The sequence below is a fragment of the Sinohyriopsis cumingii genome, chromosome 11, assembly GCF_028554795.1.
Source record: "Sinohyriopsis cumingii isolate HCF-2022 chromosome 11, ASM2855479v2, whole genome shotgun sequence".
NCBI lineage: Eukaryota > Metazoa > Mollusca > Bivalvia > Unionida > Unionidae > Sinohyriopsis > Sinohyriopsis cumingii.
The window spans coordinates 54929029-54943600 of NC_142971.1; the positions used below are offsets into that span (position 1 = coordinate 54929029).

Sequence of the window (14572 nt, forward strand, 5' to 3'; positions counted from 1 at the left end):
ATTTACAATACATACCTAAACTATACTGATAAACTTCTATTGGTCTGTTAAATATTTCACAGATTGCTTGCATTTCTAAGTGGTTGCCATGACAACTGTCCAGTCTTTTACGATTTAGATAAGTCGTAAAATCCTCTGTTACATAATGTTGGTAGAAATCTGAATTTTTTGCCTGGAAAAAAGAAAGATGACACATTGATTTCTTAATAATTTACATAGGGCATAAGAAGTATGTCAAATTCTGCACATATTTATAAAACATACCAGGTCATAAGCACAGAATCACTTCTTTATATGACAGTAGTCCCCCTCTTGAATGCCCCCCCCCCCCCGACCAGCGGCCACCTGCTCCTTACGGCCAGAATACGTTGGCATTAACAAGTTTGTTTTCAAAAGTACCCCTCACAAAAGGCAACCCTGGCTAAAGCGACCAGCATATTAGTGCAATAATATAAATTTACCCCTCACACGCGGCTGCATTTTATTTTAATATGTATCCGGAACCAGTATTTTATTCATAACGTGTGTTAAGTAACCCGATTTCTGTTTCCCGATGTCAGGTTTTTGTTACATGTACCACTAAGATTAATATTATATCATTTACGCCTCACAAGAAGCAACATTTATTCCATAAAGCCAAAAAAGACTCAAATTTGAATCCATTCAAAAAGGTAAGTACATGTTATCTAATTAGCCTTACTGCTGTGTTATCATAAGATGTCCGGTTTAGTCACTCTGATAATCATTAAAATTACAATTATTGAAAAGTAGTAACAGCTGAGAAGTGGCAGTGTCAATGTACAATACAAAAGTCAGCAGGAAATGATTTGATTGCCTTTTTGGCTTCCCTTAGTAAGATGTTGAGCTTGTCCACAAGGATAATTAGTGGCTATTATTACTGACAATAATTGTCAAAATTACAAATCCTAATGGACGCAAGGTCAAATCTGTGTGATGTTAATGGTACATATCGAAGCCGTTTTGGCTTCTCTCACTTAGTGTAAAGAAATGTATAAAAACAATAGGGTACCAGACTGTGACTAACAAATCAACATGACAAGATCACTTCCTTTAAGAACACACAGTAATTTGTTTATATGCATAAAAAAAATTGTTTTATCAGTATTGTAGTTGGCAAGATGTATAACTTACTGCGAAAAGATCAACATGTCATCGAGGAAAAGAAAAATTATCAGTTTAGATGAGAAAGTCAAAGTAATTCAACTGACCGAGGGTGGGTGGGTCGAGGATCCTTGCAGAAAACTAATGTCAGAAAGACTCAGATAAACAATATCGTGAAAGATAAGGAAACAATTCTGCAGAAGAGGGAAGGTTAAATGGACAGAGAAAGGAAGATTGTTTGAGCCATGAGATGTTTGTATCCTGATTTGAATGACAAGAAAAAGCAACAATTTTGTCAGTTGAATTGGGATATGACGACATTACTGCAAGTAACGGATGGTTGCACAGATTTCAAGTGCGACACAATATTAAATGTTCTGTCCTAAGTGGAGAATCAGCTGATGTTAATAATGAAGTTGTCGAAGATTGGATCAAAAGACTAAACAATATATGCAAGGGATATGACAGCAAGGATATTTTTAATTGTGACGAGACTGGTTTGTTTTTAGACTGTTACCAACATTGTGACAGATGATGTGATCTGCAAAATAATTATAAAGATAGTTTTAAAACTATATCAATAGTTATTCATAACAATCTTTTTAAAATTATGAAACAGTTTGTTTTACATTTATTTCGCAACATGCGTTTTTTTAATGAAAATATTAAATGTTTTAGAATGTACTTGTGACTTTCTTCACATGTATTTACTATTTGCATTTGTCTTCCCCCTCTAGAAAGGCCACCCTCATTATATGGCCACTTCCCTGCTGCAATAGGGGTGGCCTTATAAGGGGGGAGGGACGACTGTATTTCAAAGTCCACAGTGGCCACATTATTTGCAACTTATTAATGACTAAATATCTTGATGGGTTACTCAATGCTATATGAATATGGTTACATACTGCAAAAAAATGTTTCCCACAAAAAATGGCAGACAACAAAGATCATCATGAACAGATCTACAGCTAACCTGAGAATAAAAACCAATCTAAAGTTAGGATGGTTTTGGTTGTATTAAAACTAAGATAGGATCACCAACTGAGGAAAATTTTAATGTGACAAAATGTGTTGACTGAATTTGCAAGAAGAAACATACATTCAAAAGGTTTGTTAAATAAGTTTGTATTATGTCAGTCACAAATCGAAATCTTGTGGGCACTAACTTCAAATTTCTTTAGCCCTTTTCTCATATTTCTGAAGTGCTGGTTTTCATTTCAAACGACATGCTAACTTATCCAACTGTATTCAGTTATCAAATACTTGTATGCTCTTGGTATCAAAACATGGCAGAGCTAGTCTTAAACTTACCATATAGTCTATGCAATGTTTTCGGGCCAAAGAATGCATCTCCTGGTCACCATAAACTTGATCAGCTGCAATGTAACAAGAAAATTGTATATGCAGAGTTGCTAACATTATCAGGACAACACTTATTTGATTTTATTCATGTAGACCAACTTTCAATCAAGCAATTTACACATACAGGTCAGTTCTAAGCGTAATGTTTGCTAAAGTAAGTGGTAAAAAGCATAATCTGAGCATAAAAAGTACAATCGATACATTACCTGTCATAATTATAGTAGAGTGAATGAAAAATGTACAATTATTTTTGCTAATACAATGGAGCTGAAGCAGGCAAAAATTATTGGCAAAATCCATGTGGATTGGAACCAGAACACAAAAAGCATACTTCAAAATTATCTATATTCAACACTACTCAACTTCTCTACAGGTCTAACTCTTGCTGACTGATTGTGGTGTCCACACATTCTTTTGTGATAAATCCGAGTGCTGTATTACATCATTCTCATACTGTTCTTTCCAGATTTGTAAAGCTGTATTGATTTGTCCTTTTCTAACTGACATGGTTTTAAGTTTAAAAAGATCCATTGGACAGTGTTTCCTTTACACGTTTGTGAGTCAGGGATGCACGCTGGAGAAAATTGATGCACATGTTTTGTTGCAGTGCATTTTTTTACGCATAGGATTTGCATAATGTGATGAGGATTTATTTAATATCCAATGCTTTGGATGAGGGATGGCATAGTGTATACTTCAAGCATAGGCAAAGACTGGTTCCCTGATTTGTATGCTCCCTGCATTGCACTCCACTAATCGTATTGAAGAGTGCAATGAAGGGAGCATACGAAACAGGGAACCAGACTAGTATAGGCAATGTTATGATGAGTAACTTTCCCTAATCTTGTCAGCTCTCACACTATTTCCATTGAGCTCAGCAAGATGTCATCCAGATGTTTGACCTCAATGCTTGTTGCACTAGAAAGTGATTTCGAGATTAAAACAGCATGCACTAAGAATAATTAGCGAAAAAAGTGAAAGAAGCAGAACACAAAAGAGTAACTGTGGATCTAACTTTAATGAAAAATGGAGAAAATAATTCCCTTGACTGTAATACGGCACATCCATTAGGATTACCGGTGTGACTTCTGATCAAGTGATTGCGAAGACTGCAAAACTGAATAACCCTTTCTTGACAGGATTTAAGAAATTTAACAAATCTGCCCTCGTCTGCCACAAGATGTCTGGACAACACATTATCACCCAAGACATTCTTTCACAACAAAGAAAGAAATAAACTTGCAGAGACAAATGCGTTTGCGTTATTTGGATTACAAAGTCTAGGGGTCTTGCATATTTTGTTGGTTTTTAACTTTCCTGCAATAAAAGAAAAATTTTAAGTTTAAGTGTAACTTATTAGAAAGAAGATGAATCATTAGCCTCTTTGATTTTTGGATAAATGTGTTCTAGGACGAAGTACACTGAAACCGATGATAGTACACATTTTATGAGAGGCAGTAAATTAACTGCCATTTGGATAAAAAGATTTATTTGGCTTTTTGTATTGGTTTATATGTAATGTGTTGGTCTACACTATTGCTACAAAAAGATGTACGACTTTAAACTAAAAGAAAAATGAATAAAATTATTCTTTGAATTGACAATGAATTTGTTTCTTAATTGTGCATGTAGGTTTATTTGTATATTTAGAGAGAAAGATAGTATGTTGTTGAAAATTTGTCAGTACATTTTTGACCCCCACATTTTTTATTTAACCCCAGTTATGACCCCACATTTTTTTTTACACCCTCAATTTTACTCCCCAGGGGATACACTGCCAATGGATCTAAAACATTTCACCCACAAGACACTATAAATTCCCATTTTGCAAAACATCTGGCACCATTTTCTTTACAAGTACAGACTGGTCTTCTACCTAACTTGAATATCAAAATATAGATTAATGACTCTACAAGACAATTCTTGAAATTAAAGAAAGCATATGTTTGCATGGAAATGGACCATATACAGTTGCTATAAAAAAATAACACAAGTACATATAGGTCTAGAATGGGCAAATTAACTCTTACACTATATTTTTTATGCAGCAGTCTTTCTTTTAAGAATAATTTCAAATTTATATGATGAGTAATAAAAATGACAGAACTTTTTTAATGTACTGGAAAAGCATAAACCATAAACTGGTGACCGTAAATGTTATTAGGAGAAAAACAAGCACAATGATTATGTTCTAATTCTACTTCAGTAAGCTACTGTTTCCAAGAAACTTGCATCTTAAATAAATAAGACAGGGGTCATGTTCCAATTGTAATGATGTAGTTTTATATGCTGCGATCTCGATACAGAACATGTATCAGCAACATTATTTAATGTTTATATCTACCGCATTCTTTTATTACACAAATGACCAGAGTTTCTTTCATTATATCTCATTTTGTTGTTGTTGTTGTGGGGTTTAATGCCATTTTTCAGCACATGATAGGCTATGTATGGCAGCCAGTATTAATGGTGGAGGAAGAACCTGGAAAAACCCCGGGATGAACCATTGACCCACGAGAAGCTACTGGCAAGCTTTCTCACATACCCACATTGGCCGAATCCTAGACTCAAACCCGCGCAGACAGAGGTGAGATGGCAGTGATCCGTAATGGAGAGCGCTTTAGACCACTCGGGGCCCTTGTATCTCATTTTCACCCTGTAGTTAATGTCAAGGTTAGTCTTGCATTTTATTGTAATGATGTGATAATGTGATGATTTATCCTTTAAAGCAAACTTGACAAATAAATAAAAAATACTTATATTTTAACTTATCAGTTACATTTTAATTGTTAATATCTCTATATGTCAGGGATTTGCCAAATTTTGGGTCCTAGCCTAGCCTCTGGCAGTTTGTAAACTTGTTGATTATAAACAATAGGTTTGTTCAAGATTGTTCTGATGCATTTCATCGATTTTAAAGGGCACAGGTGTTGACTGTTATTAAATTAACTCTTGAGATTTCTTCAACAGATGTGTTTGGAAATAAAATGCTCTCCTCTCTAATGATTTAACCATGAGAGGATTTTGCTCAAAGCACAATTGATGTACTGACAATGTAGCAGCCATAGCAATGTTTATGACCTGTTCTTTGTGTCATAATTATTGGACAACCAATACCTAATTATGACATGGCAAACAATTAAATGGATGAAAGCAAATGCCCTCAATCTCAAAAATGCTGATGCAAGTTACTGATTTTAAGGTGACTAGATGATAATTATTAAGCAAACGTATAAGCTAAGCATTCATATATCTTTCAAAATCATTTTCTCTTTCCTAATAGAAAAAGGTGAACCTTTACACCTGTTTCAACTTGGTTGCCAACTTCAGCATGTTCATTAATTTTACAAGTACAAGGGTTTTACACAAACATTTACGGGGTTCTATATGTTTTTTTTTAAAGCGTCAAAAACATTTTATGATTTAATGAATAAAGATGGGTGTTAGTGAAATAGTTGTCCAGGTGAATCCCCATATCTTGGCACCTAATGAAGCCACTGCCACTCAGCTGACAGCTTGACCTAATAAAATATGAATCTGGCACTAAGACATTTGATGCAGTCAAGACATGACTATCAGAGTGATAATTAGGACTCAGTCTGGGATCACAAGTTTGCATGCTCTCTTGTTCACAAGACAACTCGTCCATTTTTTTAAAAAACAGTTGGCCCCAAACCAGGAAGTAAAATCCCAACTTTGTACATGTTGCCATTATAAGAGTACATCAAAAGAACATGATACAATAGCTGGGCAGCAAGTTCAAAGGCTCTGACTGCTGGTTACATGGGAAAATGTACTGATATTTACAGTAATTGAATTCTGAGGCAGAAAAACCCATAGATGTACATGTGGTCATTTATAAGAGTACATCAAATAAACAACTTTATATTTCATTATTGTGTTAATTTCCGAGTGTAGCGGTATAAGCAGTGCATGTGACCTCGGAATCAAGACATATTGAGACTCAGACAAAATGCCATTTGCAAATATGGACAAGTATTTTTGGGTTAAATGGCAAACTGACGAAGATTGTAAAGAGATTCAGAAGAGTAGTAAAGTTGCTAGAAGTGATAGTTTGGATGGAACAGTAGCTAGGTGTAAGAAAGTGTGTGATGCCTAACTTAGTGCTTGGAATAAGACATTCCTTGGATTGACAAAATTCAGTCTCACTCTGACAGACAAACAAGAGCTATGTCGGTGTTACACAGAATGCAGAAATTAAACTCAGTGCCAATCAATACTTCTAGCTGGCATAGTTTCTGGAAGGGGACTGCAACATTTGCTGGTGGGACTCCTATTTTTACCAAAATGGGAGTCCTTGATTCCTAATTTTAAAATCCTAGCGAGACCTCTGATAAATACAACTTCCAAGATAACCTGCTTACCAACAGCTCTGAACAGACAAGCCCCATCTTCTCCCATTCTTTTAATAATAAAACCTTTCTTTTCCTTCAGTGTTTCCTCAAACCATCGCTCCAACTGAAAAGAAATGTACAGTGTAATATGCTTATACCTGAGCAGACTATGTTGCAATTCCTCACTTAATTTGTTTCAACATTGAAAGAAGAATTTATTTTCAGGAGAAAATGTACATTCACCTAAAATTACTCACTTGATATTCATATACATAACTTTGTTGACCAGACAACAAATTTATATTCTGATTCTTTTCAAAAGTGTCAAACGTAGGATTTCATCTGGAAAAATTATGTATGTATTGCCATAAAGTCCCTTCAACTGATCGTAACACAAGAAAAAATACTGGTGTCTAAAATGTACTATAGGATTAAATGATCATAGTTGGATATTACTGATGTGAACATTTTACCTAATCATTCACAAAGTAAATAAAGTCCACATTTGTGTGATTAGGTAACAATTTACACATCGACAAATAACCAACCATGGCTATTTAAGTCTTATAATTCCATTTTTCTTCCTATCATATCAGCTGACTTCATCAACAAAGCATTCCAATGATAGCTTGCACGTTTTTTTTTGTTGCCCTCATCATAAACAGTGCTAAAAAAAATCTGACAGCCTGAAACCGGGGCCTCTCTAATTACAGATCAGGCCCCTCCTGTATTCTGAGTGAGGAGCCTGTCAGGATTATTTATAAAATCTAATTTACCTGAGAAGCTTCAATCGTGCTGATGAAATGCATAAATATATTTTCAAGATGCTGACCTGCCTTAGCATGACTTGTCATGCTAAAAACATTACGCATGACAGTCGTTTTAGAAAAATGATTTTCAGTAACCTTCCAAAACTGAAACAAATGAAACACTTCAGTACATGCCCGTTACATGTAGCCTGCATGAACAGTAAGAAGTCATGATGTAAAACTATTGTTCCGGCAGTTTAAAAAAAGGCAATTAAAAGGCAGTGAGGACGAATATACACCACCATTGCATGGTTTATTCGACTGGCTCACAAGAACTAGTGTGGTGCATTTAAAAACTGCAGTGGGTCAGGCCAATGTGCTAATTTGCATAGGTAAAAACGATCACAAAGAGGCACAGCCCAATACAGGTAAATCAAACAGATGCTAGATACGTGTAGGCAAACAAAAGTTATTATATAACATTTCCTTCAATGAGAATGCTTACGCGAGCTGTATTCAAGATTAGTGACAAATTCACAAATGGAGGCAATGTTTCTTTGAAGTCTGATTTTACCATATATATATATATATATATATATATATATATATATATATATATATATATATATATATATATATGGAAAGCATGATTATTTCAATTGTCAGAACAGTGTCCAAGTGTGATAGGTTTTGGAAGGCAATTTTGGAAGCAAAAATAAATTTCAGAGCCCTTGGTTGATGGAATTTTACTTGTGAAGTACGCCAGCAACATTGGAAAGGTGGGGGGCATTTAATTATTGGCACATATTGTAAACATCATATTGACATATGTCATTTCTGTGTGTACCACGTATGTCAAAATAGGAAACCACCTGTTTGTAACATTCCAATTAGCTAATGCTTTACAGTATGATTTTAGTCATAAAATTGACTGACTGATAGACAATAATAAACATATGCTTATTTTTTCCACAGTTGATTTGTGTTGATAAAGCACTATCACCCATACTGGACAGAGGCATTTAACTATAGTCTGGGCTTGTGGAATTTGAGCCAGGACTTCTGATTTTTTAAAATATATAGTCAACAGCCCTAGGTTTGTCAGAAATATTTTTTTCTTTGAGCTCTGACAATGCACCAGAATACAATGACCCCATCTTTGCTATTATAGGGTAGAGTGTCAGAACGGGTCATGACAGTGATCTAAGGAGATTGGTATGATCATTTTATTTTAAAAAACTGGGGTTGTTGTTTAAACCAGAATATTCCTCTTTCTTTTTTACACATTTTCTTACTTATGGCACATTTAAGTATTTGCTGTTTTTGCTCACCAATGCATTCTGAACTTTCAAAATCAAAACCATTACCATTTTTAGTGAGATTTCCAGCTCGAAATAGGACCCTGACCATAAATAGCTGGTGGAACATACTGTCAAAGCAAAATGCAATATTTTCTGGATGTAGGCTGGCTTGTAAGGCATGCCATATGTTTTCTTTGGCAAAGAGGTGAGTGCCTAGTGCAGGAAGGACTGCAACTGCATAGATTTAATTTATAATGGGTGATTTTAATCAGGAGTTGCCAATTTTTTCATCAGAATTCATGGTTTTTTAAAAAACTTATTATTATGATTCACGGCATTGGTACTGATAAAACTCTACATAAAATGGTCAAGAAATTATGAACCAAAATTAGTCCATAGAATTTACACAAGCTCAGTATCCAGTGATCAATTATGTCCAATCTCACCGCTGAAAACTTAGTCAGTTCATAACAACTGGAATTACAGTGATGTGTTGTGGACAGATATTATGTATCAACTATATGATTTTACAAGGAGCTGAGATCAGACCTCTAGCTGTCCTTCAGTTTCAACACAGGTCTGGGTTTTAATTTCTAATGGGTGATTTTAATCAGGGGTTGCCAATTTTTTTATCAGAATTCACGGGTGGTTTAACTTATTATTATGATTCAAGGCATTGGTACTGATAAAGCTTTACATAAAATGGTCAAGAAATTAGGAACCAAAATTAGTCACTGAAATTTACAGAAGTGTAAAAAATTCCAGCACAGTATCATGTGATCAATTATATCCAATCTCACTGCAGAAAACTTGGTAAGTTCATAACAACTGGAATTACAGTGATGTATTGTGGACAGATTGTATTCATCAACTATATGATTCTACAATGAGTTGAGATCAGACCTCTAGCTGTCCTCGAGTTTCAGCACAGGTCTGGGATTTAATTAACTGTTACTGAAAATGGACTGATACACGTTGTTGTAAGGTTTAAGGCCATTTTTTAGCAAAATATTGGCTATACATGGCAACCAGTATAAATGGTGGAGGAAGAACCCGGGAAAACCCCGGAAAGAACCACCGACCAATGAGAAGCTACTGGCAAAGCTTTCTCACATACCCACATTGGCCAGGCCAAAGACTCAAACCCATGCAGACAGAGGTGTGATGGCAGTGATTATTAACAGTGAGCACTTTGGACCACTCACCCCCCCCATAAACTTTTAAAGCCGTACTAGCCACAAGCTACTTTCAGATACAATGCTTTCTGCTGACAGCAAAAAGTGTTATGCAAAAGCTGACCTCAGTAGTTTTCAATGTCAGTGGTCGGAAATCTCACCAGCTGAATACAAAAGGAAGGAAAGAACAGAAGGACATCACTGATAAATGTATTTCTTAAAAACTCTTTTCCTCCCATTTTTTTTGTTGTTGCTGTTTACATTAACAGATTTTTCAGATGCTGTATGAATTATCTTTTAATATGCCATTTACAACAAATCTAATAATGCTATTTCAGCCTTCTGTCTAGTCTTTCAATGTAAAACATCAACATGGTATGATGTTTTCATTGATGTCTTACTTCCCAAATAAACGGTACTGTTTAATGTGTTCCTGATCAATTCACTGGAATCAGAGGCCAACTTTTCAGGAATATCTCATATCTGGCTTCCCATACTAACATTTTTCATAACAATAAAGTCTAATTCTTTTCGTTGGACTATACTCCAGTTTGTTTCCTGATTAAATCCAATTCTGAAAGAAGCAAGTTGGCACATTTTCATGTTCTGTTGATAAACATTTTAGAATAACTGGAATGCAATGGAAGCTGAGAATGCTAAAATTGGTTACAAGGATAAGTATCTTGAATCAATATTAGTAAATTTTTCTTTGTTTCATTAAAGAAACATACTTCAACTTAATCCGATTTCAGCATTCCCAGCTTCTATTGGATTCCAGCCAAATGAAATGTCGATCAACACAATTTGAAAACACACCCATTTGCTTGTTTGAGAATTTGTATTAGCAAAAAGACACCAGAGTAAAGAAAATATGACGAAAGCAATATGACTTTGTTGAAAAGTTGATATGTGTTGCCAAGTGTGTGAGATATTCCTGAAGATTTTTCCTCTTATTCCTACGCAACACAACGTTGTTATTTGGGCAGTAAGACGTCGCAACCATAAACATAAATATTAGGGTAGACGTCTTACAGTGTCGGACTACTGTAATGTTTGTCATGCTTTTAAGAGGCAATTTATCCTGTACCTCCTCTATATTTTCCGGATGAGGTGGTGGTACGTATTCATCCCCACTGTTGTTACCAGTATCCTCGTATTCCGTGGAAGTCCCAGTAGTCCCGTGAGTAGCCACGGCTGACCCAGAATGACCCCCGCGGTGCTTCCGGACATTCCTGTGAGGCGAAGATCGGTGACGACGTTTGTTGTGCGCAGCACTTGCATCGTGACACTCAAACGCACCTCCCGGGTCATGGTGTGCTAGCATCTCATCTCTTGAACCAGTGGGTAACCACCTGGTGGGAGAATTTCTACCTCGTCCCACCTTCTCAAGACGGGTTTCCTGTGCAGGAGGATGATGATGTCCGTGATGTGAATGAGCGATTGGATGGTCGGAATTCTCAGCGTCATTTTTATCCTTGTTCTGCTTTTTCTTCGGTAAAATAGTCATTTTAGAATCATATAACTAAAATAAATACTTATAAAATATGTCCCAAAAATCCCGAAATAACAGCCTATTGACGATAAATATTTCAGTGTATTTGACGGCCAGCAAAATATGGCGACTTACTGGCTGTGACGTCAAGGATATTTTGATTTTGTATGCCATCTAACCACAGGCTTTAACAACAAGGGCAAGCAACTGGTGCAAACTATATTTTGATATATACAAGATTTTACTGATACAGATAAAGCAAGCTTCTAATTTCATTGCTTTTAAATTGCCGGTTATTCTGAATTTATCCTAGAAAGGTGTCAATGAAACATTATCGTTATTTTTACCACCGCCATCTACATCATTACCATCTTCAGCAGCATATCTTTGTCATTGTCTGTCAAAGCGATATGAAAAATAGCATGAATATAACCGTAACTTGAAATTTGCATTGTTAGCACTGTTGATCTATTGGTGATATCTTCATACACGAGTAGTAGTATCACCAATAAATTAAACATTTCCGCTTCTATCAAGACTAGTACATTTTATGTCTCTTTACAATATATAACGTCATCAATAAGCATATTGTGAGGTTGTTTTAAAAAAAAAAGGTTTATATTGCTAACGCAGAGAGGGTGAACAGACCTTTTGCTGAAACGTCATTTGGAAAACAAAAACCTCATATGAAAAAAAAAATAAGGTCAGTAACACTAAACCGAAGCCTCAAACTAAAACCGAGTTTCTCTAATTGGGTTAGTTTTTTGTTGTTACTTTATCTTTCTCGTTAATGTTTTTTCTAAATTTTACAGCTATCTCTGATCATGTTAGGTATTTGTGTGTATCGCTGAGTAACATAAATCCCATCAGTATTTGTATGCCTTCCATGAGAAAATATTCTTGCTGGATTGATTTGTTTGTCAAGAATTACGTCGTCGTACACTACAAGCTTATTAATAAATCCATCTAATTCATCTACGGACGGTGCTTCATCAATATCAGTTAAACAATTAATAATGTCATCGCCATTTTCATTAAAATCTTTAAGTACATCATAACACCGATGATCATCAACTGACGGTTCTACTAAATATAACTTATCTCATTTGAGTCATCTCATTAACAAATTAAGTAATGATTGCGTTTTCCGGACCCAGATGGACCTATTATTATCATTCTGATGGAATTCGGTAATGCTGATATGTTTTACTGGCTCTTGTTTTCGTGTCACTGAGAAATCAATGACATCCATGTTGTAGAAATACAATAAATAATATGGATCTATATTGCGTTCGACGTAGAGCATCCACCCCCACAAGTGGATTAACAACAATAATAACAAAAATAAAAAGCGTGCACTTAAAGGTAAATGTGTAAGATGTGGTACAAATAAATATAAATTTATTTCCCTTGACAAGTCAAGGAAAATTGGTGGTGATATCGCTAATTCATTAGGAAAATTACCAGGAGCTCCATGGGCTAAATACCCAGGAGAAAAACATATTCCTGTATATAATTATTTTGGTCCTTGAACCAGACTTGATATCCAACTTGACGAGCGAGATCAACCAAGACCTGGAGAGTATCCAATTAATGCTATTGATCAAACATGTCACATTCATGATGTAGCTTATAAAAGTAAAGATCTGCAACAATGACATATTGCAGATGTGAAATTAATTCATGCATTAAATTCTATAAAAAAATATATCTTTCAGAGAATTATTGTCTAATTGGTTGGTAAGATCTGCGATGAAAGGTAAATTATTATTCGGAACTGGTAATTAATTAACCGTGTATTGAAATAATGAAATCGATTTATTATAGCCCAAAAGCATATTGGAGGGGTTGAGCAGCGATTAGTAAACTCGCTGATCCAGCAAATGTTGCACCTTCTACTGTTGAAAAATGGTTAGCACGACAGGCAATATGCCAAATTTTACCTACCACCACCTAAAAAAATTCAGCATGCACATTTTGATGTCAGCAATCTTAATGAAGTTCATCAAACAGATATTTTATTTTTACAACATGATTCTACTAAAATTGGAAGACGTCAATCACGTACGTATTAATACGCGTTAGCTGTCGTTGACGTTGCAAGTAGATATAAGGAAGCAGAACCATTATCAACTAAAACAGCAACTGAAGTTTATTCTGCTTTTGAACGAATTTATCAACGAGGACCCTTACGATGGCCCCAACGATTACAAGTTGATCCTGGCAAAGAATTTCCTGGTGCAGTATCATCTCTGATGGAAAAACATAATGTCGAAATCAGACGAGGACATACCGCAATTCATCGTGATCAGGCAATTTTTGGAAAATTTAATTGAACACTTGCTGAACGGTTATTCGGAAATCAATATGCAAAGGAAATAATTCAGAAGGATACGAGATCTCGCGAATGGGTTGCAAGATTACCAAGTGTGATAAATACATCAAATAATGAAATTACTCGACAACGTCTATGAAAACCCGTTAATGCGATTACCAAAAAACATACCAATACAACGACATGATTTTTCAAAACAACTAGTATTAGGTAATGTTACTGTCAGGTATTTATGTGTACCTGTTGAACTTGAAGGCGGTAAAAAAAAAGGAGCGACTGATCCTTTTTGGAGTATTATGACACATATATTTTCTAACGTGGTAAGATCTACAGCTAGACCCGCAATCTACAGACTAGATTCAACTGCTCATTAACGTGGATTTGTACTTGAACAATTGCAAGTAATTTCTGAAGACACACGATTACCACCGCACTCACGTTTGTAAACTAGCACCTCGACGTAGATTACATTCAAGACAGGTTAGCATCACATTTTCGCGCGTATGACCAAACTTACTATTAATTTTGTCTACAGTAAATTGTCTTGGATTATTATATGAATATTGCCAAAACATTACCATGTTACAGCAGTAGTGAAGTGGGACGATTCAGGGACAATGGGAAAATACATTACAGACCACGCCCCCCGACTTTTTAGGGATAAGATTTATAGGGACAATG

General features: G+C 35.4%; 1 protein-coding gene across 1 annotated transcript in view; it reads right to left on the bottom strand.

The window, feature by feature from the left end:
• Positions 1-11695, bottom strand: part of LOC149788481 (OTU domain-containing protein 5-A-like) — a 42982-nt gene extending 31287 nt beyond the window's left edge. The window contains exons 1-4 of the mRNA XM_089974468.1: positions 11152-11695; positions 6870-6963; positions 2434-2498; positions 16-172 (exon numbers count right to left, since the gene is read on the bottom strand). Coding sequence (XP_089830594.1) covers positions 16-172; positions 2434-2498; positions 6870-6963; positions 11152-11571 — 736 coding nt within the window. The 5' untranslated portion in view covers positions 11572-11695. The remainder of the gene's footprint in view (positions 1-15; positions 173-2433; positions 2499-6869; positions 6964-11151) is intronic.
• Positions 11696-14572: the final 2877 nt, after the last annotated feature.